The following is a 27,710-nucleotide window of genomic DNA, read 5'->3' as shown; positions in this document are numbered from 1 at the left end:
GCCAAAGTAAATCGATATTAAGTCGAAACATCTTCGGATCTTCCTCGGTAATTTTCGGAAAATTTTCGGAATATAGATAAAACTAACTAAGACAAAACTAACTAAGATAAAAAACAAATACGGGGAAGTTTTGATTGATCAGCTTGAAAATCCTTTGATTGATTCACCGATGAAGCTCGATTGAACGAGGAAAATTATTTGACTAGTTTCTCTGTCTCACTGTAAAAATATTTTAAACTGACCGTCCCGCCGAGCAATCGTGATATATGGTAAATTTTCTAAGCTTTTCAGTGAAGAATTAATTCACCTGCGATCGATGGTAGCGATCGTTTGTTGAACGCCTGAATATAGATGATAATAATAATAATAATCATTTGTATAGCGCCCTTTCCATACGTTCAATGGCGCTTGACAATGTTAAAAAGTAAAATACTAATTAAATAAATTACAATTTACTTTGAATTTAAAAAATAAAATATGATTAATATAAAAAGGCCTCTCTAAGACTTGATAATTTTAAAAAGTAAAATATTAATTAAGTAATTTACAATTTACTTTGGATTAAAAAATATAATATGATTAATATAAAAAGGCCTCTCTAAAAAGCAATGTTTTAAAGTGCCACTAGGACCAAATTCTTCGTATATAATGTTTTTGCATTTTCGTAATCTGTATGTGGTTCTTACTCACCTGTCCAAACCGTTTTGCTGTCCGAGCACGGGAAGACCGTTTTTTTCGACTGTATTTCTCGGGGTTTTTTGGCCGCCATTATTCAAGCATGTTCCAGGGGAAATGACGTGAATCGTCGCGGATTTATCGGATGTGACGTCAAAGACTCAACCTCGTACGCGATTTCGCTTGTATCTCTTCGAATCTCTACAGAGATGGCTAGAGTTCTCGGGTTCTCTACAGAATTTCAGCCTTTCGAGACTTCACAAATACAATTTTAAAGTCCACCGGGCTTAATTACATTATGCTGGGAATTTAATGTGTGGTACATTCAAATCTTCGAGCAGCTGTTGTCCACAAATAGTTAAAATTTGCTCGCACACACACGAGCGAACCTTCCGACTGACAGCCGGCTGCTGCATGAGACAGGTTTGTGGTAGTTCATGTTACAAGATGTAGCTGATTAGAATATCGTGATTAGAATATTTGATTAACATGTTAATAGTCGGATGTTTGTTTTATTAAAGTCAGTCTCTTTAGCCACATACTGGTGTGCGTACCTATCTAGAGCGCATATTGAAACATGGTGGCAGCGTAGTGGATACAAGCATGAGTGATTCAGAAGAAACCACGTCCACAACAACCGCAACAACGTCAACTTTGTCAACAACGACAACAACGTCAACAGCGCCTGTGCAGTTAACGACGACGACCACTACCGCGGCAAGTCCCGCACAAGCGATGTTCCCTATACAAGGAATTCACCCCCCAGGCCATCTGGATGTTAAAGAGAACATAGCTGACAATTGGAAGAGCTTCAAACAGCAATGGAGCAATTACGCTGTAATTACAAATATTCATCAACAGCCAGAAGCCTATAAAGTCGCTCTATTTCTCCACTGCATAGGTCCCGAAGCTCTCAAAATCTTTAATGGTATGTCGTTTGACAACGCCCAACAAAGAGAGCAGTTGGCAACCATTATCAAGAAATTTGACGAATTCACGATTGGCGAGACGAATGAAACATACGAGCGCTATGTCTTCAACAGTAGGAACCAATCGCCGGAAGAAACAATCGATGCATATGTGGCTACACTTCGCACGCTCGCACAGACGTGCAACTTCTGCGAATGTCTGCGTGACTCCCTTATCCGTGACAGGATCGTGTTGGGAATCTTTAACCCCCAAACAAGAAAACGACTCCTACAGGAACGGAAACTCACGTTAAATAAGTGCATCGATATCTGCAGGAGCACCGAAACGACCGCTTCGCAAATGAAAGCCATCTCAGGCGACAAAGCACCGGAAGATGTGCACCGAATAGACGAAAAACAAGAAAAGACGCGTCCTCCCCGTTACAAGCGAGGAAACGGCAAATATGATAAGAATGACAAGAGCAACAAACCCAGAAAATCTTGTCTCTTCTGTGGTGGAGTTCACCCGTTTCAAAAAGGAAAATGTCCTGCCTGGGGACATAAATGCCGTCAGTGTGGGGGAAGAAATCACTTTGCAAACAAATGCAAGAAACCTCCAAAGCGCGTTAATCAGATCTTCTCGACAGATCGTCCCTCATCGTCAACAGACCAAGACGAAGATGTCGACTACATAACTAGCATAGAAGTGGAAGGTGCCGCTGTTTGTTCTGTCAAACCATCATCAGATAAGAACAGTTTCGCCAAGGAGATCTACTCCCAAATGCATATCGATGACACGCCTGTTAAATTTCAAGTAGATTGCGGCTCATCTATAAATATATTGCCGAGAGCCTCGTTGACAAGCGACACTTAACACCCACTTCAAAAACTCTCATAATGTGGAATAAAACGGAAGTCACGCCATTAGGCACAGCAAGAATCGTTGTCACGAACCCCGAGAACCACAAGAAATACTCCGTAGAGTTCGTCGTGGTGTCGGAAAACTTAACTCCCCTGATCGGTGCAAGAGCTGCACAACACATGAAGTTGATTACCGTACACTGGGGGAATTTCAAGTCGGTACCAGCGCCCAAGCGGAATAAAGCAGTGGTGCATCAGTTACTGACAGCTCAGCGAGTAGTCACGCAATACCCAGATGTCTTCAAGAGCCAACTCGGATGCTTTCCGGGAACGGTGAAGCTAGAAGTCGATGCTAACGTGCAACCTGTCGTGACCCCAACTCGACGGATTCCCACAGCACTAAAAGAGAAATTCAAACAAGAGTTAGAGAGGCTCCAAAGTCTAGGAGTGGTCGTCCCAGTGGACAAGCCCACTCCATGGGTCAGTAGTGTAGTCGTGGCAACGAAGAAAATAGGAGCACTAAGAGTGTGCATAGACCCCAGACCGCTAAATGCAGCCCTCAAGAGAGAGCGTTACCAGCTTCCAATCCTTGACGATATCTTGCCTGAGCTGGCAAAGGCCAAAATATTCTCGACCGTGGACCTACGTTCGGGCTACTGGCATTGCACTCTTGACGAAGAATCTAGTCTTCTTACTACCTTCGCAACACCCTATGGCAGATACCGGTGGTGCAGGCTTCCATTTGGACTCTCCGTGTCCTCGGAGATATTCCAGAAAAGAGTAAACCAGGCATTGGAAGGCTTGGACGGTGTTCTGGACATAACTGATGACATCCTGATATATGGTGTCGGTAACACAGAAGACGAAGCCAATGCAGACCATGACCAAAAGCTGCTCAAGCTTCTAGAGAGATGCCAGTCACGAGGCATAGCTCTCAACCCCGACAAGCTTAACAACACCCTGGCGAGCACCGTAGTTCTAAAACTGAAGAGCCACTTTGCAAGATACGGATGCCCTGACCAGGTAGTCAGCGACAATGGGCCACAGTTTGACTCTGAAGTATTCCGCAAGTTCGCCAACACATGGGACTTTGAACATACCCCCAGCAGCCCTGGCAACAGCAAGGCCAATGGTAAAGTAGAATCCGCAGTCAAGACGGCGAAGAATCTTCTACGCAAAGCCCTTAGCAGTGGACGAGACCCATACATGGCAATCCTTGACTACCGAAATACGCCGACGCAAGAAATGGATTCTAGCCCAGCGCAAAGATTGATGAATCGGCGAACAAAGACCCTATTACCAACGGCAAGAGCGTTACTCCAGCCTAGAGTGACGTATCCAGAAAAGGAAAAGCGCAAACTGGAAAAGAAACAAGAACAGCAGGCCAAGTATTATAACCGTGGTGCCAAAGACCTTCAAGAGCTAGCTAAAGGCGATGTTGTCCGAATGAAGCCATTTCGTTTGGGCGACAAGATTTGGAAGAAGGCAGTTGTCACAGCCCGCCTAGACGAGAGATCGTACACCGTGGAGACACCTGAAGGAGGTGTTTACCGGAGAAACAGAGGACACCTCAAGAAGACACAGGAGAAAGCAGAGCATGTGACAGCTGACAGCGATAGAGACATAGCCAAGGGAGAGAGGTCAGCAGCAGAACAAGCGACACCAGCCAATACAAGCAGCCCACCTCTAACAGTTGAGGAAAGTACTACCCCATTGGTACCAGCAGCGGCTGCAACAAGCACTTCCCCGAGGCGACCACCAGCGCCTGTAAGACCTCAGCGAGAAAGGAGACCTCCCAGTTACCTCAAGGACTATGTCTGCAAATAACTAAATCGGACTGACAAATTCATAGACCGGACTGACAATTTGCGATGATCACAATAGTTGTTTGATTTTTTTTTAATTGCTTTAAAAATCCATTCTTGATCAAGAACCAATGAGCAATATGGACTGAGACTATTATGCGAGCTACTTATCGCTAAGCTTCGTGATTCTTAGATATCAATGTTAGACTGCTGATTGATCCGCAGCACAAGATAAGACTCTTACACTCTTTGTTTCTCTTTCTTTCATAAAGGGAAGGATGTTACAAGATGTAGCTGATTAGAATATCGTGATTAGAATATTTGATTAACATGTTAATAGTCGGATGTTTGTTTTATTAAAGTCAGTCTCTTTAGCCACATACTGGTGTGCGTACCTATCTAGAGCGCATATTGAAACAGTTCATTTTATATGGGGATTGATCTCCGAACAATTTAGACGGACCATGCATAGGCCTTCTTCTGTGTGGTTTAAAATAAGCACAATGCCGTTGTTTCACCTTCAACTTCAACTTTATTACTTCCATCACTTACACGAACTACACGAGTTGTTTACACGAGCAATAGCATTAAATTACAGTGCCTTGCTGCTTATAATTTTATTGTCGATACATGTACTCATATTTAGCCAATCTTGCTTTCAAAATTGTTTTTTTTTTGTTTCTGTACAGGTCATCAAATGTGTGCTTTACTTGTTTTCTTAATCTGTCAGGCTTTATTGGTACAATGAGGCCCAGGATACTGTGCATGGTTCTGATGGTTGTATATTTCGATATATTGAGGTTGTTCAACAATATTACAAGTACATACCATTTGAGAAATTACAAGTATACCATTCGAGAGCATCATTATTGAAAGCATACAATGTAGCATGGTAAAATTCAAAAATTCATTGTGCTATCTTTTATTGCCACTGAGAAAAACCATATCCTGAGATCTTGCTTTGAGGAATTTAATAAGAGAAACTTATGTTCACTTTTGCTGCCTCATTTCTGTGGTTTTCTGTGACAAGCTGTTACATTTATGTCTACATGATAAATTGGTTGTTATCTTTTATCCCATGCAATGATAAATACAATCAGTCCAAAGGTTGAGGTTGATATCACAGTTATCTCGCACACATAGTACAATATAATGAATAAATAATAAATTACAGTAAAATTTTAAAGAGGAAGCCACATCAGTTCTTGCTGGTTTTCATGTGGGTCTTCTTTCCATGTCAAATTGGAATTTAACAATAAAGTGTAAGGTAATGTCAATAAAAATAAATATTTACCTGCAATGCTTCTTTGGATAGTATTCTCAGATTATCAAAAGCAAATACAGATTGCAATAATATTTACAAGGTTAGAAATGGCTAAAACTTCAGCCATTTTTAGCCTTGTAAAGATTTATTTTAATTACAAAGAACAAATATTATGGACAAATTGGTGGCCTAATGGTTGGTATGCTGGACTCTGGATCGAACGGCCCAGGTTCGATCCTGGCCGGGGTCATTGTGTTGTGTTCTTGGGCAAGACACTTTACTCTCATAGTATCTCTCTCCACCCATGGCCAGTACCAGCGAACTAATGCTGGGGGGAGTAAGCCCGCGATGGACTAACATCTCATCCAAGGGGGGGGGGGGGGTAGAAATGCTCCTAGTCACTTCATGGTACAGAAACCAGGATAAGTTCCAGCATGGTGGGCCACTAGGCTTGACATGGACTTTACCCTATTATGGACAAATACTTCCTTTAAAAGAAGCCTCTGGGTTTTGTTGTTCTAAATTATCTACAAAACCTTGGCTTGAAGCTGAACACTGATATCATATTCACAATACCATAACGGTATTTCATTAGTCAAAGCCAGTTGTCCGTGACTAAATAATGACATACCGGTATTTTTATCCAGACCTGTTTTTTAACAAACTTTAATATTTACTTGTCCCTTGAAATGAGCAAGGGCAATGATCTCCCAGTATGGGCTTCAGTTGAGAGCTAACATTAATAAGAAGTTTATTTGATCATCAACCTTTTGTGCCCCAGGGGGAGCACAGAAATATCTGTTTTTTTCTAGCCAGGTATTGATATTGCCACAAAGAAAAGTTGGCCCTGTCTATTAGCCAATCACCATGTATGTTGTATCTTAACAAGCCCTAGCCATGTAAAATGTACTGATCAAATATAAATTTCAGAAATCCGCACCCCCTTCCCTGCAGCCCACGAGCATTTGAAGTTGTGGTTGTTCAAGTTATTATTCCCAGGCGAAGGATATTGTTCAAATGCCGCACATAACAGTCTCATTCTGTGATCAAATTCCCTTTTCCCCGAAAACCTACTGGTAGTAAATGGGCAAAATTGACCAGTCAAGCAGAAGTTTCTTTCTTTTCTGTGTATGATTTATGGGCAAATTAGATAAACCTGAAACAAACAATTCACTTTTAAATGCAAAACACAGCTTTTGCAGGCCCTTCTTTTGCAGCCACAATGTCACAAAAGAACACGATTGATCAGCTTAAAAGTCAAAAGACCACTTCCTTCCTAATCTCAGCCAATAGCCACTAACATAACTGTGAACGGTGAGGAATCATAAACAAAATCAAAGCAATTAGCTTAAATCTCCCCCACCCCTCCCATATGGTTTCAATTTCCCTGCTGTAATAACAACCACTAAATAATGCCCAAGGGAGGGGAGTGGCTACATTTCGATTTTAGTCCTAAATTTCACCACAGCCTGCTTTCAGTGTGTTAAAATACCTCAAATGGCAATCAGATCAAACAACCTTAGGCAGAGACAAGTTTAGCCTGTGTATACAGCCGCCTCTCATTCGAGTCCCTCACAGAAGAGCGAATGAGAGGCAGCTGCATTCGCAGGCTAAGACAAGTTGTGTACATTAAATTTTGCCAGTGACATTTTTGCCTGAAATTATATCCCTGTACAACACTCCCACAAGCACCACCCACCTATGACAATGCCTTGTGTTCCTTGAAAAGAAAAAAGATTGGAAAAAAAAAACTATGCATCATGATGGTGCAAAATGTATGTGTGATGAAAATGTTGTTAACAGACAAACTAGCCATAACTTGACTATGATAATATTATTATGTCCCTTGTCATATAATAACAACAGTCATTTTATTTATGTAAATTTTATTGTCTGAGACGTGGCATTCCATTGTGTTCAGTCATCTATTTTTATTGTTCAACAATCCATAACAAATAATTGCTTAAAACTTCCGTACTGTTGTCTGGGAACCTGATCGTGATGATCAAGGAAGTACTCAAGAAAGTGGACTGTGAACAAGAAATGGGGAAATTATTTTGGAGTGATCACTAAGCAAAATACTCACTTAAAATCGATTCAAAACCTTGAGAAATACAAAGATAGTGAACAGAGAGTTTAAGGTTTAAATTTCATGAATGATAAAGCTTATGTTCTCCCTGACGTACAACATTCTGAATCAGGCACTTGAGATATTTCTGCATGGCCGAAATTTGTAACCCTGCATTTCATATAAGCAAGCTTTGCTTTCAAAATGAACGCTTTGAAAAAAATAAAAGAAGAAAACGACAAAAAACCAATTAACACACTACGTACCAATTTCTAAAATTAGCGTGTCGACAAGGCGGACCGAAGTGACGGGTATTCTGAAGTTGCTCCAGAGAATACAGACTCAAAAGCACACGAGTTCACGTGGCTGCCTTTAGCTTCTTCTCAAGCGTACTCCACGGCTTCTAGATCCTTCGCAATACCTGATCTGCGTTGTCGTTGTACTATTGAATGTTTCTATTTGGTTTGATGGAGAATAGCTTGCTCCTAAAGGCTTGGTGGACGGATGATTTCATCCAATAATCGCCACACTTTTCGAGTAAAATCTCTACAAAAACAACACTGGGAAGGTCACGTGTTGAGTCTTTGACGTCATAGTGAGACCTGCCGCTGTGAAATATGCGGGCTCACCTGGAACCAGATTCGAGCAATGGCGGCCGAAAATTTGCAGTTTTCGGAGCTCGAAATTTTTATGAAGGAAGGCTTTTTAATTTTTTCTTTCTGGATCAAGGTTCTCTATAGACCCCGGTGAGTTACTCTGTGGCAAAAAATGTCCGAAAAAAATTGTGAAATTTGGTCCTAGTGGCACTTTAAGTTCTTTTTTTAAAACGTCAAGTGATTTAATAAGTTTAAGTTTCTTTGGAAGCGCATTCCATAGTCTGGGGGCGGCAACAAGTCAATGGCTTGCCTTGCTTTCACTTGATTCCACACAAATTTAGTTATATCCTAGACTCGTCCTTTCAAGCAATCCGTTTCCAGTGCGCGATTTTTTGAAGCTGTGATATTAGGCTAAAATTATTTACGAAGAGAAGTTGTCGGCCGCGATGAATGAATTTCTACCAAGTCAACTCCGCCACACAACGTACATATTAAACTTGAACACGAACAACATTTGTCTGTCTTGGTTAAAACACAGAAATCGGTCAATTTTCATTCCAAAGCTATCATCCTGTTTTCTATATTTTTGACAGGTAACTGAAAAAATAAATATATAAACAAATTTCGAAGCGACAAGAGCGTAAACTTCGCAGCTCAACTTCAGATCAAACTAAAAGTCCTGGATGTCCTCCTTCGCGCATGGCTGCCCTCAGCCAATCATAAGGCAGAAATGGTGTTTTCCCGCGAACTTAACTACAACTACCAGAAATCTTTGCGCTTTTACGTCATAATGCAAATGGTCTATTAGTAGGTTTATATAATAAACAGAATAGTACATGGTTGCTTGGAGATATGAAATTTATCTTCTCGTGTTCAAATCCGTGAGCTATCGATTTGAACACTCGAAGATAAATTTCATATATCCGCGCAACCATGTATTATCCTCTATATAATATTTTGTTGAAGCCTTTCTCAGCTCAATTCAACAAAATGATGTTGTGGTTCCACCACTAAAAAGAAAACGGATTTACTAACTTTTGAAAAGTTTTCTACTTAATTTCAAGTCGAACGGGGTCTGGAAAACCAGCTTCTACAAACGGTAATCAGTGTTTCCCAGTGTTTGGGTTTTGATCTTGAATACTTTAATCGGTGCTGAATACTAAAGAGACTGTAGGCGTGTGCTTGACCTTACCGCAAGGTAGGCCCACATCCCTCATTCACAGAGAACAAGGGTAACCAGGACGGGCCCTCCAAGGGCAAGCAAGACCCAAAGTAAATGTTAAAGCACTGCCTCTAAGAGTGAGGCCCATTTCCAGATATCCATTCCACAGTCACAGAAACACTTGTAACTTTAGGCTTGAAGATTTCTACATGAAGAACGCCAGCAGAAATTTAACCGAAATTCAGTTTCTGTTGAAATAGGGCCGAATCGCACTAGCGGACAAATTTTGTAACAATTGGTAGATTTCATCATTAAAGAGTCACTTGTTACAGAAAACAAGTGCGATTACGTTTTTCGAGACCTAGAACTTGTCCAACATTTCAGGAAAACAAAGAAGCAGTTGTCTTATGATCCGCGTTGCACGCGCGATACATTTTGTCAAACAATCGCAAAAACAAGTGCGAACGACTTGATCGAGTGACGAAGTGAAATTTATCCAAATACGCGCCCTCTTTCGGTTATCGTGTTTCCGAAACGAAGTCGGTGACCCCCACTTTTTTATTACATTTCTGATAAAAGTAACTAATAAACTAGCTCTGGTGAAATTTTAAGAAAAATTGCAATGTTGGAAGATTTTCGCGCGAACGTCCTTAATTCAAGGGCATGTTAAATAATATTGCCAAGGAAATGTAAATTGTGTCTTACTCAAAAACGCGAAATTGAAGTGATTTAAAATAGAAAATTTTCGCAAAATCGCAAAATTTAAGTGTCGCGAAATATGCGCACCTCAAAATCGCGAAATTAACGTGTTGCGAAGTACTTCGGACGGGCGATACCCGCGTACTACGGTACATTTTCAGCGGCTGTCACCCACAGGAGTCGCGTGAATCGGGCGATGGGAAACTGGTAACTAAATAAAACACGTGTGTACAAATTCAAGATGGCGGAGTCAGTCAGAGCTCGTAAAGTGTTTGTCCATCCGGTAGTGCTATTTTCCATCGTAGATGGCTTTGAAAGACGTTCAGAAGATGCTAAAAGAGTCATAGGAACTCTCCTTGGAAAAGTTGACAAGACGTCTGTCGAAATTCGAAGCTGTTTCGGCGTTCCACACAACGAATCAGAAGATGAGGTAAAAAAATTATTTTGATTTTCATGTAGACATGGTTAGCTTTTCTTATTTAAGTAATAAATGAAACCTTATGGTGGGAAATCGTTAAGCTTTTGTATAGAATACAGTGATTTGTGAGTTACTTGTCGCTGTGATGGCAAATTCACCGACGACCCGATGTACGTAAGCTTACAGTAATTAGATTATCAGAAATTATTCGATTGAGTTGTACACATTCAAACGAACTTATGGAACAAAGTCGAACTAAAAAATAACAATTCGTGGATTAGTTTCGATTCTGTTTAAATTAAACACAAATTATGTGTGCGATTGATCATGAGTTCAAGCTTTTATTTTGTCTGGTTACAAAATTTAGTATGACTTACTCAATAAAAAATAATAATAGTTCCCCTAAAAAGATGCTCTCAGTCTAACAATCATCTCTCTATCTGTTAACAATGCTAATGATATCTTTGAGCTTCTCATGCTATTAAAATGGGGAAATCAAGTTCTTCTATTACAGTCAACTCTCGCCTTGCGGACACCCTGCTATTGCGGACACTCACTATTACGGACAAAATCCCGATCCCCGGTGAGAGGTTTGACTGAAAATGACTCCCGCTATTACGGACTTTTGCTATAATGGACACTAAACGATGCCCTGAGCGTGTCCGCTATAACAAGAGTTGACTGTAGTTAGATAAGCATTTACAATTTAAATTTTAATAAATAAAAAATTATGGTAAATTTTAAGCTTGAAGTGAATCAATAAAGATGTTGTGTTCATCATGTCATGAGTGTGGGTGGGACAAAGAAATGTTATCTGAATCCCATATGGAAATCTAATCTGGAACTGATCATTACTACATGCCTTTAACTCAGTTAAAAACAATGTAATTTTGTCCCCATTTAAACATGTAAATCATGGTAGAAAAATAACATTTTTGTTTGTCATTTTTTTCAGGTTGCCATTGAGCTAGAATATGCAAAAAGTATGTTTGAACTTCACAAGAAGTCACATCCAAATGATGAAATAGTTGGCTGGTTAGTAAACATTGCTTTTGATGTACATGTGTCCCTTACGTTGTTTAAAACTTAAGTTTGTTAAAGAAGCACTGACACAACCACACAAGGCTTCTGATTTATGCGATGTTGCGATTTCGCATAATTGACCTCAAATCGCAACTTTTCGCATAATTATAATTCATCAAAAATCGCATAATTCGTACAAAATCACACAATACTCGCTTTCACTAAGATCTAAGACAATTTCAACGTTGTTTCAAGGTGGTTTACCTGTCAAAAAACCTTGAAAAACCTCTAATGTGGTTTCCAAACGAGCAACATTACTTCGAGCGGGCAACTTCCTTTTTCAGTTTCAACTTAGCCATAACAACATTCACACAAATAAATTTGCTTTCTATCTTTGCTTTTTTGTATTGAACTGAAGTTTACAAGGCGAAATGGCTGAATTCAGAATGTTTAAATCCTTCCATGAAGTAAAAAACATCGTAGATTGTTCGATCGTTCGACACCCTACGTTAACACATGCGTCTTCATTAATTCAGTCAGCGGTATCTTGTCACACTTCATATATTATGTCACCAAAAGTCTTCAACGTTCCACTACGTCATGTAGTGTACACGGAAAGCAATTTGACCTTGGAATAAACGCAAATGAGGTGAAAATAATCTATTTCATTCTAATACAGATATTTATCCTTCCTTTTTGCTCTTATTATTTTTTGAAATGCATAAAATAGAATTTCATCTCCTTAAACCTTGTAAAACAAACTTAAAATCGCTCAGATAAAATCGCATAATTTGCCGCATAATAGTACTTTCTTGCCGCATAATCTGCCCTAAAAATGCCGCATAATTTCTGCTTTTTTGCCGCACCCTATCAGAAGGCCTGATTTAAGCAATTGGGGAAATGAAGCCCGAAAAAATCTGGGTTACAACAGGTTTTAAAACCATGACCTCTGTGAATACTGGTGTGATGCTCTACCATCTGAGCTTTGAAGCCGCACACATCAGTCAAGGAAATAAGTGCCAGGTTTGGCAAATCTTTGTTGAAGAACTTGAAAAATTTCCAAATTATTTCATCCAACCAAAAACTTGCACGTGAGCGCTCATGAGTATCACGCGTGCAAATAGCTCATGTTGCTTAGCAACTTCTGGGACAAAAACCTTAGGCTCAGTAACTTCTCGGAGAAGTGATGTTGCCATCAACTGGCACTTGTTCGCTCGACAGACATTGGGAGCTGGGCCGTTCTTGTGGGTTCTATCTTTCCCATGAAAGGATAGATGACAGAACAAATGAAATTATTTGCACAGCAGGGAGAATGAACCCACCATAAACCCACTTGTTTGGGGAAAGAAGCCTTTATTATTTTTTTCAGGCTTTTTTTGCCAAATTGCTTTAAGTTGGTGGGCTAGAGGTCCAGGGAGGGGGGGGGGGTACTCTGGCTTGTAAATGACGGGGATGATCGAAGGATTTTTTTGGGTTTGAAATTTTCGATTCTGGGATTTTTTGGGCTGGAAAATTTTGGGTGACTTGATTTAAATAGGGGATTTTTTGGGGTATTAAAAACAAACTAAAGTGCCTTAGCGTATTTATGGTATGATGAATAAACAAACACGAGCAATCAATTATTTTTGATTTTCTTTGTGTTACATATTATTGCCCCTCCTAGCAATTTAGGGGTAATTTGACAAGGGATTTTTAGGGGGTTATTTTTGGTTCAGGGATTTTTTTTGGGTAATGTCAGAAGACTTAGGGATTTTTTTGGGTCTTCATTTTTGCCTCCATTCGATCATCTCCGTCATTTACAAGCTGGAGTACCCCCCCTTCCCCCCCCCCCCTCATTAGCAGTAAATTTGCAGCCCATTAGAATGTTTAAAATGAGGTTAAATGCTATGTTGTTTTAGCGTGTGTGTGGGTCATGTTTACTCATTGCCCGATGTGTCATGCATAGTGGGACTCCAAGGGGGTTTACTGTTCCTTGTTTTTGTCAGGCATAGCATGGCATCTAGCATTACTACAGTGCACTGTGCCTGTTTCGTTGTCAGGCATAGCATGGCATCTAGCATTACTACAGTGCACTCTGCCTGTTTCGTTGTCAGGCATAGCATGGCTTCTAGCATTACTACAGTGCACTCTGCCTGTTCCGTTGCCAGGCATAGCAGGGCGTTAAGGGTTCTACATCTGCCTGTTAGCTTGGGTTTAGCATGCTGCAGTTGTTTGCAGTTAGGCGTTGTAGTGGCGTAGCGTGTGTGGCGTTATAGTGTGTATGGCGTTATAGTGTGTGTGGCGTTATAGTGTGTGTGGCGTTATAGCGTGTGTGGCGTTATAACGGGTGTGGCATATTAGCGTGTTTGGCGTTATAGTGTGTGTGGCGTTATAGCGTGTGTGGCGTTATAACGGGTGTGGCGTATTAGCGTGTTTGGCGTTATAGCGGGTGTGGCGTGATAGTGTTGTATCAGTTATCATGCAGATGGGTGCCTCGGGATGTGGGTGGTGTTCGGGGCTATGGCTTCTCAGCCATGAGCCCCTTGCTCTGTTCTGACCTGGTGGTCAGCACAGAGATCCCTTCGGCTTGGCGTGGGGGCTCATGGCTGTTTTGTTGGGATTGCCAGCCTTGGCAGCTTTATCCTATCTGGGGAGGGCCGGCTGACCTCAGTGGAGGCCCTCCCGCGTATCCCAGGCACCCATCCTCCATATTCGCGAGGCAGTGGTTAAATGAGGTTAAATGCGATTTAACCAAGTTAAATAAAGCAATTTAACCAAGTTAACCACAACGAGTGGGTAGTCGGCTGTCCTGGTGGTCAGCGGTTACTAGCTCTTGTCAGGCTCAGTGCGTTGCGTTCTCGGACATGACAGCGTGGTGTCAGGTCTTCGTTCAATGGAGAGTTTTCAGGGATGTTTTGCGAGTTTTTCCCCTCCCTCCCTCCCTTTCCTGTTTCTTTTTTATTAGTTATAAATTCATTTTTCCACTGATTTAATCAGTGTGACGGGTGTCTGTATGTGGGGGCTCATGGCTGTTTTGTTGGGATTGCCAGCCTTGGCAGCTTTATCCTATCTGGGGAGGGCCGGCTGACCTCAGTGGAGGCCCTCCCGGGTATCCCAGGCACCCATCCTCCATATTCGCGAGGCAGTGGTTAAACAATGTTAGCTAGATATTTTACAATGTTGCTTTTTGTGAAACACAAACTGAAAGTTAAATTGTCTCCAAGGTATGCCACAGGGTCAGATGTGACGGAGCATTCTTTGCTCATTCATGAGTATTATTCTCGAGAAACTAGCAATCCAGTACATGTTACAGTGGACACCACCTTAAAAGGATCACGGATGGGAATAAGAGCTTATCAGAGGTAAACCATCTTTCTTCTCAATATCACTATGTGTCTCTGTTCCAAGTGTAGCAAGTCATCAGCACTTAAACTTTATTATTTTATTAAAAACACCCAAATAACTACAAGTTGTAAGCTTCCCGGCTGTTCTCACTGATGTGCACACCTACCTTTTTTTGTGGTCAATGGTATATAAACTCTCTAGAGCAGTTTTCACTTGAGTGTCGAAAGTTAATTGCGTTTGCTTTGGTTTTGCATTGCTTTGCTTAGTGATTGGTTTAAAACTCTCGCGCCACTTTCTCAGCCAATTAGAAGTAAAACCAAAACCAATCGTGACTCGCTTGCGCACGTTTTCCCGCGCTTCGTGCCAGCTACATGTATTTGCTTCGAGTTTTGATTGGCTCACTGAATTGTCTGTGTTCTTTGTGATTGGCTAGAGTAATAACTTTGCTTTTGGTTTTGGGTTTGGTTTTAGAACACTCAATTGAAAACTGATTTACCATGGCCTGTGATATATACTGGAAAATGATTTAGTCATTGGATACTGTCATCCATCCTTTGAACAACCAGGGCCTGGTGGTTAGAGTAAAATATAAGACATGTGTACACTGTCTTCAATAATGGGATACTTCTCTGATATGCAATCAAACTGTCAACCCTTTACATGTATTTTTTTCCCTCACAAAGCTGTAAAATGGGTGTTCCTGGGAAGACAGAAGGTACAATCTTTTCACCGATCCTATGTGAGGTGATACTCACTGGACCAGAGAGAGTCGGAGGTAAGAAATGAGTTATAATCAATTATTGATACACCCTCAATGTACAATCTGAATTTTTAAAAAAAAAAAAAAAATATTGTGTTTTTGTTTCTTATATGATTATAGTAAACTGGCTGCAAAGAACGAAAAATACAGCTAAACAGGGCATTTCTCCGCTATCAGATATGCAACATGTCAACAGGTTAGTGAAGCTTGACAGTTACATTGTAAAACATTCTGATGACAGACACTTTGTCTTATAGCACAACTAAAGTATAGCCTGCGCTCTGATTGGTTTATTTACCGTCTACTATTTGCCCATGGGTTCACGCTGACATATGCCTTCAACCTGAGGGGCACGCTGATCTAATGCGACATGGCACAAGAAAGTGCCATTACTGCACGAGTTTTTAGATATTTTCTTGTGAATTTGATAAGCTTAACATAAGGAAACCTATTTCTCCAAAATGCTGAAAGACGTTTAGGCATAAGGCACATTTAAAATAATTCAAAAGATTGTTTTGTTTTTCTTTTAGGTTTTCGTCAGCATTATTTTATGCGAGCACTACAAAACTGTAATACATCGCCTAAAAATTGTGCTATAAAGCAAATGGTTAACACCAAGGTGTGCATTATTGAGTTTTAGAATATAGCCGCTGTATACGCGCGATGGAATTCTAGCAGGCATTATTTTTAATAGAACATAGCTGAAAACTATAGAAGCCCGGTACCCCGGATGTGCGAATTGTTTGTCGAATTTCGCTGAACGACTTCGTCGACTTCGCCTCTATTCTCTTGTTTTGTTGTTTAAATGATGCTTTAAAGCAGCCACTTATTTATCAGGAACGTTTTACCTGCTTAAATCGGGAAGTAAGACAGTGCCAAAGGAAGCGACAGATGAAGAAAGAATCGTTGAAATTTGTTGTTTTTCTTTGGAGTTGTATACGCCGCTATTTTGCCGTGAACTGCCCGAAATTGATTGGAAATTATTTAGAAAAACAAGCCGGACCCTAGAAACGCTTTGAGGTAAGAAACCTTTTTTTAGCCACAATCTGAAGACACAACACTCCACTTTTGTTCTTTTTAATCGAAAAAAAGAGGCGAATTTGAAAAACTTGCTGAAAAACGAACGCATGAAAATTTTTCATTTGAATGAAATTGAAGTAGGCTTAACCAAACTTGAATGCGTAAATATTTCAACAAGATTTGTCGGCTTTGTGAGAATCTTTTGGTAATTGGAGAAAGGACTATATAAATAGGAAATATGAATGAAATGGTATCTTGGTTTATTTATAAAGAAGCCGCCAAAGAAAAGAATAAACTAAACTTTCACTTTTACCAATGTTGCGTGCGTTTGTAAATGCCGTGAGCAGCCGCGAGTCTTGTAAGTTCTGTGCTCTTTTTAATGCTATATTCTAAACCCACTAGAAGATGGTTTTCCTATGTCCTATAAGAAAATAATGCACTTTTGAGGTCTAGAAAAGCAGCTGAATGCCCTCGCCTGACGGCTCGGGCATCCACTAGCAGCTTTTATAGACCTCAAGCGTGCATTATTTTCTTATAGAACATGGAAAACCATCTTCTAGTAGGTAAATGGATGTACTTGGGACGCTTGCTAAGCACTCAAGAAACTAGAGTTGCACTTGGCTATCGTCTCATGCGACTCTTGGCTATCATAACCTCCCACGTACATCCATAACTCAATAGTGTTCGCTATGGCATTTGTCATTTGTTAATTATCACATAGCTAGCAGAGCCATGCAAGCAAATTTAGTGTACATTGTAAATGTATACAGTGCAAGCACCATAATCCAATAGGGAACACTGTTAATGTGTTCAAATCGCTTTGCCAGAGCCATTAGTTTTGGTGCACATTTCCACCTGCAATGTTATAAAACGATTGGTTCATACATGTCCCGGGGGGGGGGGGGGTATTCAAAAAATATTTGTACGGGGAGGCTCTGCCCCGAGCTCTAACCCCTTACCCTTTTATATACCATTTTTGACAGAAATTGTACCCCTTTCGTATACCTTTCACTTCAAAAAGGTACCCCTTTCATATACCTAAAAGACATGGCATAGACTTAGATCAAGACGTTTTCTTGTCATTTTCATGTAGCGCGTAATAAATTGAAATATTACAGCTATGAATTAGCTTGAATTGCATCTGTTCGAAATTTTTTAATTGAGGCCCTTTGAAAAACCTAAATATCAGATTTGTATACCCTTTCATATACCTAATATTGTGAAATCTCTACCCTTTTATATACCTGAAGCCTGAAAAAGGTACCCCTTTCGGGCGGAGCCTCCCCGTAAAGGCCATTATAGGGAGTACCCCCCCGGGGTACTCCCTAAAAAGTCCCAACCACAAAGAAACCAGACATGCACATCTGAAAACTCCTGCATTGTGTATGAGTGAACACAATGTACCTGTCCTGAGTTGTCACCTTAACTGGTCTCCAGGGTGTCCACTTATGGGCCAGGAGATTTGACTGTACTCTAATACCATGACCTTGAAAATATGACTTTGCGTTTATTTAACGATCTTCTGGACATGCATATAGTGGCTGCAGTTATTGACCTGACAATTCTCCTGCTGAAAACACCGACTGAAAAAGAACTTAAATCTGGCTGAAATTTCACATGAAAACAAAGTCGTTTGAAGCTACCAAGGCCAGAAAAGCAACCTGGGCTTGTTGATGAGCCGGCTTAGTGTTTTCTTAGCTACATCGCTGCTTTTTAGGGTTTTTTTTTTATTCTGAAAGACTAATAAAAATACATGACTGCAACATTGCCAGTTTGCAGTGTACATGATTCGTGTACATTTTGGTGGTCATTTTAATCCTATTTATTTTGATTTATTTACACTAAATTATTTTTTTGTTTTCACAGTGCCAGTGAAAGGTTATTAGAAATGCTTGGTTCTGTTGTGGGATATGTCGACGATGTCCTGGTGGGTATTTTTTGTGCAGCTTAAACCACATGTACATGTACACTGTACAGCAGCTTTAAATAGTATTATTCTTAATGTAAATGTAAATTTTAGTTAAAAATATATATATAATTATGTATTTGTTAACATTAATATATTACTGTATTTGTGAATAAAAGTTAGTGTTGTCAATGTTAAACTGTACATGCTAAAAGGAACTGACATTGGCAAAATTAATATCTAGAACAGTTTCTGCAGTCTTGCTATTTACTATTATACTATAGTTTCTACAGTTTCTGCGCAGTCACAGTCATGTAAACATGCACATACCGGATACAGATAGAGAGTACTGTATCTTGCAGTTTTAATGAAAAACGGGAAAAAGAAGGACTTCAACAGGTCATCTGTTTGCACCATTGAAGCAGTGTTTGGGCCGGATCAGGGACCAAAACCCAAGGGGGCGTCATACAATCCCTGCATAGTATGATACTTGCTGTATTGTAGAAGTGAGCATTCCCTTTTGTTATGTTTCAAATTTAAAATACAATAATATTTTGTTCCCATAATATCGACTGGGATATAAGCAATGTACATGAAAATGGGAAACGTAACTACCTTATTGTTGCTTTTTTTCGGGAAAATTGAACTGGCCTATTTCGTGGGATTTGGCGGGTCTTAATTTTCGCGAATTTTTGAAAATCATGAAAATTAAGTTCCGCGAAAATGAGTAACAATAAGGTACATTTACGCAGTATTATGCGTGGGTAATGAGATCGCTCGTAAACTGATCTGTCATAGCAACCAGTTAGGTTTATCTTGTGATGCTAATCTTTAGAATTTTTTCCAGGCTGGCAAAGTGCCAGGTAACAACAGTGTTGGCAGAGAGTTGATGGATCTTGTTACTTCTGTCCCTCGTATGTCTCACGAAGACTTTGAGTCCATTCTTAACAGCAACATGCAGGTATGTGTAATTTTATTTTACAATTTGACTGCCAGCCCGAGTGTTCTGTGAGCGAATAGTCACGAAGCGCAGTGAGTTGACTTTCGCTAATAGAAAACGAGGGTGAGTTAGTAGTGTAACTGTTTAAGTAAATTGAGAAGAATTGTCCTTTTAAAGAGCATCGTGCGTTAAGTCTCTACCAATACAAATTAGTAGATGTAAAGAGAATGCATGCAAACCCATTCATTTTGAGCTAAAGAATCATTATACTGACGAACAGTGTATATGTAGAAGCATGCTGAAATTTCTACTGAGTTTGATCCTTTTTAGCAAGGAGCCCAAAAGTGTGACCCCTTTTAATAAATTCACCTTCTTTTGTGCAATTATTATCCAGTTAAAAGAGAAGCCAGGGACAGCTTCCAGCAAGCTTCTGATTGATTTAAATCCGCAGAAACGAATGTGAATTAATTAACTGCGGTACCACTTTTAGGCTCCTTGCTACATTAACATTTCTGACCCCCTCAACGACTCAACGACCTTTTTTGGAGCCTTTTTCATTGCTGTGCTTTCTTCTCCTTTCTTTTCGATATTAGTTTAAACTATGTCTGACATTCTTTCTTTTGAATTCTCTTTTTAGGACTTGCTGATGATCGTGTATTTATCAGGCCTTTGTAAGACGCAAATCGCACTGGGAGAGAAACTGGCCACTGTGCTATAGTGTAACAAATTTTAAAATGTGCAATAAATTATGAATAAACTGAACATTTGCATTTGTTATCCTTGCGATGCGTTGAGTAATTGGTTTAAAAACTCCCGCCATTCTCTCAACCAAAACCAAACTCAGTCGTGATTCCCCCTAACGGCCTTTCCCTTTTTTTTTAAATGAGCGATTTAAAAAACATGGTTGAACTAATCAGAAAATAGCTTATTATATGTGGTTTCTTTGTCGATGATTTGATTTCATCTATAACTAGTTGCGGTTTACATGATACAAAGATATCTTCGATGTTATTTATATGCCAGCCCAGACATATTAGTTTGTGAAACTGTGTGTTTTGTTTACTTGGTTGGCAGTTTTAAATAACAACAGATAATTCATCTTGCCAAGTTGCCAAAAAGAACGTCAAACAAGTCAGTACACGTCAAGTCCACGTGTCGCCGCGGCAGCGACTCTTGATCTACTTCCTTTCTACAGCGCCTTACAATTTAAAATAGTAGTTTGTCTGCTTTTATCCGGGCCTTACAATTAATCCTTATTGTTATAACGATATTCAACAAAACCGTTTTTTGTTATTTTTTTAACATTAGTTAATCTGAAATGCTGCTTTCTTCCACATAAGAAGAATTTAAGTGTAAATATTTTTAACTTTTTGTAGCTTAGTAAATTTTAATGTAAATAGTGTCCCAATTAGTTTTTTAAAGCTAAATACCTTGACACTATAATAAAGTATTTCATTTCATTTCATTTCATTTCATAAGATCACACCAATATTACATCCTTTGTGTTACGTCTTTTTTGAAACGTACGAACGGTGTTTGTACTCTTCTAGCAGGCATCAGCCGCAGATGTCAAAATCTGTTAAAGGAATAATAGCATTTATTCAGTAATGGCCGGATGCTTTATTAAGATTAATTCTCAAGCTAAAATGTGTATGCGTCGAACTGACGGTAAACATTGTTTCGATAATGGTCGGCCTACAGAATGAACAAAAAAAGCGTACGCAGCAATCAGTTAAATGTTCTATAATGGTAGAGTCAGACCTTAATTTTCAATACACGTCTTAGCTGGAGAAAGTAATCTCGAAGTAGAACAGGATAAAGGATCGCTTGGTGCATATCAGTTGGCAAATTCTTTGGTTTTCTTATTTCTTAGTATTTTACCAAATTTACGTGTAATTGGGTCTTACGTTCTAAATTACAAGACAAACAATCATATTTTTGTTGACTTCTGTGTGATTAAAAATGATAACAAATAACATAAACATGTTAATCAATTTTTTAACTGTAAAACAGACCTCTTGAAGTTCTTGCGAGCTTACGTTAAAATGTAGGCATCCTTTCGACGAACCTTGCTTAACGAGTTCGGGAATCGTGCCTTGAGGGTTCACTCGACGGTTAATTAAACAAAACCAAAACTTGTTCTTTGGATTCATGTCAAAAGAACCGCACTCTTCTGTTCGCAAGCAAATGTCGAGACATTCCATCTTTGTGAAGACACGCTGTCTTGAAATCGTCATTTTTGAAGTTTTATGAAACCGTCCCGCTAGCTGACGAGTCTGCAGGATTTCTTGGAAATTTCCAAAAGCATTTTGACAAAATTGACAACGAACAGGCGCAACCAAAATAAGAAAAAGCCAAGTAAAGGCCCTTGGCAAACTTAATTTCATCCTTTGGATACAGGAGTCAGAGGGCTTAATGATTTTTGCAAAATTTTAGAGGTTTTGACACCGCAAAGAATGGATCAAAATGACTAATGGAACGAGCTGTCCTATTCTTCAATTAGTGCATTGAGTAGTTTAGTAAATTAAATATGTTGATGTAAACATAGAGTAATAGTGTAATAAGCATAAAGTAATCAGAAAGTCAACTTAACTCATGGAAACGAAAATAGTGAAACACGTTTGTAGAACAGGGAATTGAAGAGAGGGTTATTAAACGCTTCGGTCACTGGTTCGTGTAAAATCTACAACCTTCCAGTTAGAAATGCTGGTGATCATTAGTAATTCATTTTAGCAAGTTGCTCCAGTCGCCGATAAACAAGCAAACCACACAACTTTAATTTGGTGAAAATAAAGTGTTGTTCCCCTTTCGTTGTACCCATTGATGTTTAATTACAATCATCAATCGTAAGGAATTCTTGTATAATGATAATAATAACGAGGCCCCAAAAATCAACGTATAACAACAAACGACTAAATAAACTAGTTTTTTTTTTGTGCATTCACTTAGAGAGCTTTGTTATCAAACTAACAAAGTTTTATCCAGATGTTTGGTCAGTTATTAATATCGCCGTCACTCTACCTCAATAATTGATTTTCACACGAAAGTCAACATTATGCTTTTTTGGAATTGATGAACAAAGAAAAATAAAAAAAGCATAGAAATGGATGTTAATGAATAATCAGCAATTATTCTTTGAATTCGAGGTGAATGGCGGTAGAATATTTTACCTAGCCACGAAGAGGCGAGGCAAATATTCCGCCGCTATTCACCAAGAGTTGTGTGGACATTCGTGCTGCAAATTGCAAAATATGTAGTCTTCTCTCACTTTGAAAACCATCAGGCAAATTCCGTAGCCTTTATTGTATTTTCTGGTACAGCATCTTGTATTCTTAGTTTTTCCGATTCAGAAACGCTTGTGAAACGCAAGGCAGCCATTTTGTTTCTGCTTAAATCACATGCTTATTATATTAGCCAGAGATAGCGGACCAATCAGCTTATTAAGATCATCAAGTATGTTTATACCAATTCTTGATATTAGTCTATTTTTTATTTTAACTAAAAATAATTCATGCTCGGAAGGGACACAAGAACGTCCTTCATCGCAAATGGGGCAACCGTCATTGTAACACTTTTTATACGTTTAGTTTCTAATCTCACATACGTTGTTGATCAAAGCATGAAAGGTTGTCTGCTTTGTATATACAATAGTTTTGAAGATTTTTCTTTGTTAGGTCTGTAATGGAAAAACACTCTAAATTGACTGAAAGGATGAATCAGGCAAAAAGCTACAAAAAATGTTTTTGTTTTGACTGCTAGTTGTGTCGCTTTCAAGTCTATGAGTTTTCTAACATGAGACTAATTTATCAATAATAAAAGTATAACACAAGCAGCTAACCTCTTGAAGGTCTTGTGAGCTTACAGAGAAATGTATCCATCCTTTGTTTTGACCTATCATTTCAGGCATCGTGCCTTGAGAGTTCACTTGTCTGTTAATGACACAAGCCCAAAACGTCCTTGTGCCGTTCTTAGAGTGTCCTTGTTTCACATCGAAAGAACCACACTCTGCTGTTCGTAAGCAAATGTCGAGACATTCCAATTTTGTGAATACGGGTTGTCTTGAAAGCTTTATCTCTGTGCTTGGCGTTAACCTTCCTGGTTGTTGTTGTCGCTGTAAGATCTCGTGGAAATTTTCAAACGCATTTTGGCACGCTTGACAGCGATGACGAACAACCAAAATAAGAAGAATCGTCGTAAAGACCACGGGTAAACGTGCTATCGACATTTCTGTGTCTACTTCTGATAAAATGAAACGGCAAACTTAGCGACATTATCCATTAGCTTAAAACCAGTTTGTTTGTTCATGAAGCATTCCCGCCTTTGCTGCATAATGAACCTTTTAAAAATTGGTAAAAAAATATTTATTTTGTCGGTATTCGTACTGTCAATAAGAAAAGGGAAATGTAATATTATGTACACAAATTTACACTTGTTGCCGCTGTAGTTAAAAATATCGATATTATCTTCCGTAACCGACTGAGACAGTTATTTCAAAGATCCGTCAAACTCGAGTTTGGGTTTTGTTGAAAAAAATTCATCAAGTTGTAGAAAAACGAACAAATTAAAAACTTAGATTGAGAGCGGAATGATATATAAAAGGACATTGTATTTTATGATTTTAATTTAAAAATTCATTTTTTTCCTGAATATGGACAGTAATAGATTACTGTCAAATTAAGCTGTTGCGTGTGTTTAAAAACTGCAGCACCAAGGGGCGAAATGATGAATTAGTAGTGAAAACTGATATCTTCATAACAAATGAGAATAAAATTTGAGTATTTTTTCGCACACTCTTTATCGCGATAGTAGATAGATATATTCTTTAATTCATAACTACGAAAATTGAAAGAAATTATATGCGAAAATGAAAGCTTCTACTGCTATGTACTTCTCAAAACAATTACAGAAAGTAAATTGAAGGCGCACGAACCAAATATATATAATTGGCTTTGATGAAATTCAAAACCCACTCCCTCCGAAATTTGGGCTCTGTAATCTACTGAATATGATACTAGGCTAGACGGGAGTTTTTAGTGGCAGGATTAGTATGACTGATTACCATGAAAAAAAACCCGGCATTTTTCTTTTGGATCGGACTAAATGGATAAAGACAAATCAATTCACCCCTGAAGCATTGTAAAAAACGTTGAATTTCAGAGGTACGCGTTCCGATTGCTCAAAATGTACGTGAAAACTCAGTATATCAGTTGTAGTTTTTTTGCCTTTGCCGCATCATTCGCTTAGAGCGACAAACGTTATTTTTAATTAACGTTTACATTTATGAACAAAACATGTCTTGACTAGTGCCGAATAGATGCAAAGGAGTTAAAGATTCCTATATTAAAGGTCAATAAAATTTCTATGATGAACTAAAACTTTTAGTGGTACAAATAAATTATTGTTCTCGTTAATTTACAAGAAAATTTAATTTAAAACTTTTAATTAAAATTTCCTCTGCAAAAAATAAAAAAATATAAAAATATAAAAAAAATTAACAGGAACATTCAGTGGTAAAAAGAACCTAGTAAATATTCCAAAAAATGTTTCTGACATTAGTTTACAAGGTTCCTGAAGTAAGTCCACAAAATAAGCAGACTATTATTTTTAACCCTGGATTGATTATTTTTTTTTTGGTAATTTTAAATGTTTATGTTAAATTTTTTAGATTGAATATCGTCATATTAGTATCAATTTGTTTAAATTTTGGCCATTTTTGACATTATGGAAAAAGCTTATTGTTCAAGATAACGCATCCAAGATGGCGGATTTTAAAAGAGACCAATCGCGGGCTCATTTACCGATCAGCGGCATGGAAGTAAGGTTAGCAATGCAGCTGTTGTTAAAAATTCAAGAAAACATTTATCTTGTGTTTTGTCTGCTTGACAAGCCACCCATATTATGAAGGCAAATACAATTTAACGGTGAAAGGTGGAGATTTAATTTCTTTAATACAATGTCTTTAGTTGTTAACAAACACGCGAAAACCCCATTTGCGATCACAGTAAACTCTCTTCTGTTTCGGCCGTCATTTCATAACATAACATAACACAACATAACTTATATCCGCAACTTTTCTTTTTACACAGATTAAAATAACACACCTTTTTTTGTTTTCAAATATTTATAAATACATTTTATTTTACAATTTTAAGTTAGGCAACGGAGGCCAAGTGAACCGTTAGGTTTTTTTAGATGGCCCCCATGTGCCAAAATAAGGTAATTTTGTATACCACGCTAGGAACAAATGAAAATCAAAGATAGAAAAGTAAATAGAAAAAAAAAAACAATACATATCAACAATTTTTATATTCTTATATTTTATTTATTATATCGCAATCAAATATATTTATAATTGCCAGATCGCAACTAATGGTGGTTTGTGATGTTAAAATTCTTTGGTTTCAGGCTCCATCTCTAACTAGCTGTCATAAACATTATGAATAAGCACGGTAAATAAATCGGTGACGTTACCGATCGGTCGTTTAAGGTCGCGCAGGACCCTTGCTCATTAATATATTCATTAGCCAAATTTCTTGTTGGAGTGCTGTCTTGTAAAGCTTTAATTCACTACATTTTGAATATCGATTCCTCTAAAATTTAATAAGGATACCCAGGGATGATGGAATTACGTCGTGATTGTCCTTTTACTGAGAGATGACCGTTGTCTGTGATGTTACAAGCCCTTAAAAGCTTAACTGAAGATAATGCGATTTTGTGTCCAAGTTTTCAGCTAGCACAGCGCACCAAATTAAATGATTATATAGCCTAGTGATAAATCGTAACTTCTTTTGTGTTCCCACTAGAACGAAATTTTCGATTTCAAAAACTGCTACAAGTTAATGGCTTCTAAGAGAGTAAAAATGTGAAATCTAAACTTTGAAACATGCTATCTTCATTTTGAGAAGGAAATTTAAAAATTCGCTCTAGCCAGAACACAATAGAGTACACCAAGTTTATGTTCCTCGCGAATCAACTCTTGAAATTCTATATCGGCGGAGAAAACTTGGACACAAAATTGCAGGTTTTGAGGCTTCCGAAGACCTTCCGAGTCGATGTTTACAACAACGTGTGCTTTATTTAAAGCTGTGAATCTAATTATGATAATTCTCTATGTTCCAGCGCACGGGATGCGAGGCTGAGAACAATAGCGCGTAATTACTTGTACAAAGAACTCTGAGAAAAAAAATTCTCATGAATATTTCGTTTGTTGTCGGCTTCAGTCGTCGCAGTTCGTGCATACTCTTTAAATAAATACATACATAATGATTTCAAGGGTCCTGCGCGACCTTAAAACAAACTCTCCAAATTCCAATTCGATCTTGGATGCACGTACACGTCTTAACGAGATCGTGAGCTTCTCTGTGTAATCTGGGTAAATAATTTACATTTACATTTTTTTTACATTTACATTGTGCTAACCAGAGAACATTGGTTCATGATGAAACAGCAATTCTTGTGTTTAACTTGTAAGCACATATTTAAATAACAAAAACAAAGCATATATCTTTAATATATTGCCAAATTAAAAAGGAACGTTAAACAACGCAGACCAACTCCACGAGGCGATACGGTAGCGACTTCTGGTCTACTTTCTACTAACTCACGCTAAATTGTTAAAATTATTAAGACTGGATTAAATTTAAGCTCCTTCCATTTTTTCTACAGAACAACAATATTATATTTCTTATATCGCAATCAAAACGTACGGACAGAGTTTGTTCTCCCCTAGCAGGCTTGAGCTGATGCTGTCAAAATCTGTTAAAAGAAAAACAAACAAATCAAAACAAAACAAATAGTATTAATTATTTGTTATGCTAGATTGGGGCAAAAAAACATACCAACACGCACTTTAATAATTATTATAGCTTTATCTTTTACCATCTTTTATGTTTTATATTATATTTACCACTCTTATGTGTCCCGTTTCACTTTACTAATCTTCATTTTCAAATATGCTTAATTTGCATTGATCATGGCGCGGATCGTTGTCTTTTCGATATATATTATACACTCTAAATTAGCTCGCACAAAATAATACCGTAAGATATTTTTGTGCTAGTATAACTGTATATAATTAATGAGTCTCACAGTATTTTGGTGACTGAGTCGGAAGAGAAAGTGTAAAAAATGCTTTTCGCTTTATATAAAACACCTGTTAAGCGATCTTTTAGATTAGAAACACCGTGCAATCAATGTTTGTACTTGTTTCGTTTGTAATACGTTTGTACTTTACTGATTATAGATGGAGGTAGAGTTGAGAAATGAGTTAAATTAAAAAGTT

General features: G+C 38.4%; 3 protein-coding genes across 3 annotated transcripts in view; 1 reads left to right on the top strand and 2 right to left on the bottom strand.

Moving 5' to 3' along the window:
• Positions 1 to 10,245: 10,245 nt before the first annotated feature.
• LOC144664364 (eukaryotic translation initiation factor 3 subunit F-like) lies at positions 10,246 to 20,211 on the top strand. Its single transcript, XM_078525482.1, has 8 exons — positions 10,246 to 10,468; positions 11,412 to 11,491; positions 14,683 to 14,820; positions 15,487 to 15,578; positions 15,684 to 15,759; positions 18,450 to 18,510; positions 19,337 to 19,450; positions 20,067 to 20,211. The coding sequence occupies exons 1-8, from the start codon at positions 10,280 to 10,282 to the stop codon at positions 20,145 to 20,147; spliced, it is 831 nt and encodes a 276-aa protein (XP_078381608.1). The 5' UTR covers positions 10,246 to 10,279; the 3' UTR covers positions 20,148 to 20,211.
• A 160-nt stretch (positions 20,212 to 20,371) lies between these two features.
• On the bottom strand, positions 20,372 to 23,733 carry LOC144664377 (uncharacterized). The gene is made up of 2 exons (XM_078525497.1): positions 23,268 to 23,733; positions 20,372 to 21,005 (listed from the first exon to the last, which is right to left on the bottom strand). Exons 1-2 carry the CDS (start codon positions 23,652 to 23,654, stop codon positions 20,976 to 20,978), a joined length of 417 nt encoding a protein of 138 aa, XP_078381623.1. The 5' UTR covers positions 23,655 to 23,733; the 3' UTR covers positions 20,372 to 20,975.
• A 2,008-nt stretch (positions 23,734 to 25,741) lies between these two features.
• The window catches only part of LOC144664376 (uncharacterized), a 53,067-nt gene continuing 51,098 nt past the window's right edge, over positions 25,742 to 27,710 (bottom strand). The window contains exon 3 of the transcript XR_013572772.1: positions 25,742 to 26,933. The gene's annotated coding sequence lies outside the window, so the exon portion shown is untranslated. The remainder of the gene's footprint in view (positions 26,934 to 27,710) is intronic.

Source organism: Oculina patagonica, chromosome 8 (assembly GCF_052425735.1).
Source record: "Oculina patagonica isolate OP01 chromosome 8, crgOcupat, whole genome shotgun sequence".
NCBI classification, from domain to species: domain Eukaryota; kingdom Metazoa; phylum Cnidaria; class Anthozoa; order Scleractinia; family Oculinidae; genus Oculina; species Oculina patagonica.
This window is presented reverse-complemented; position numbering and strand designations above follow the sequence as displayed.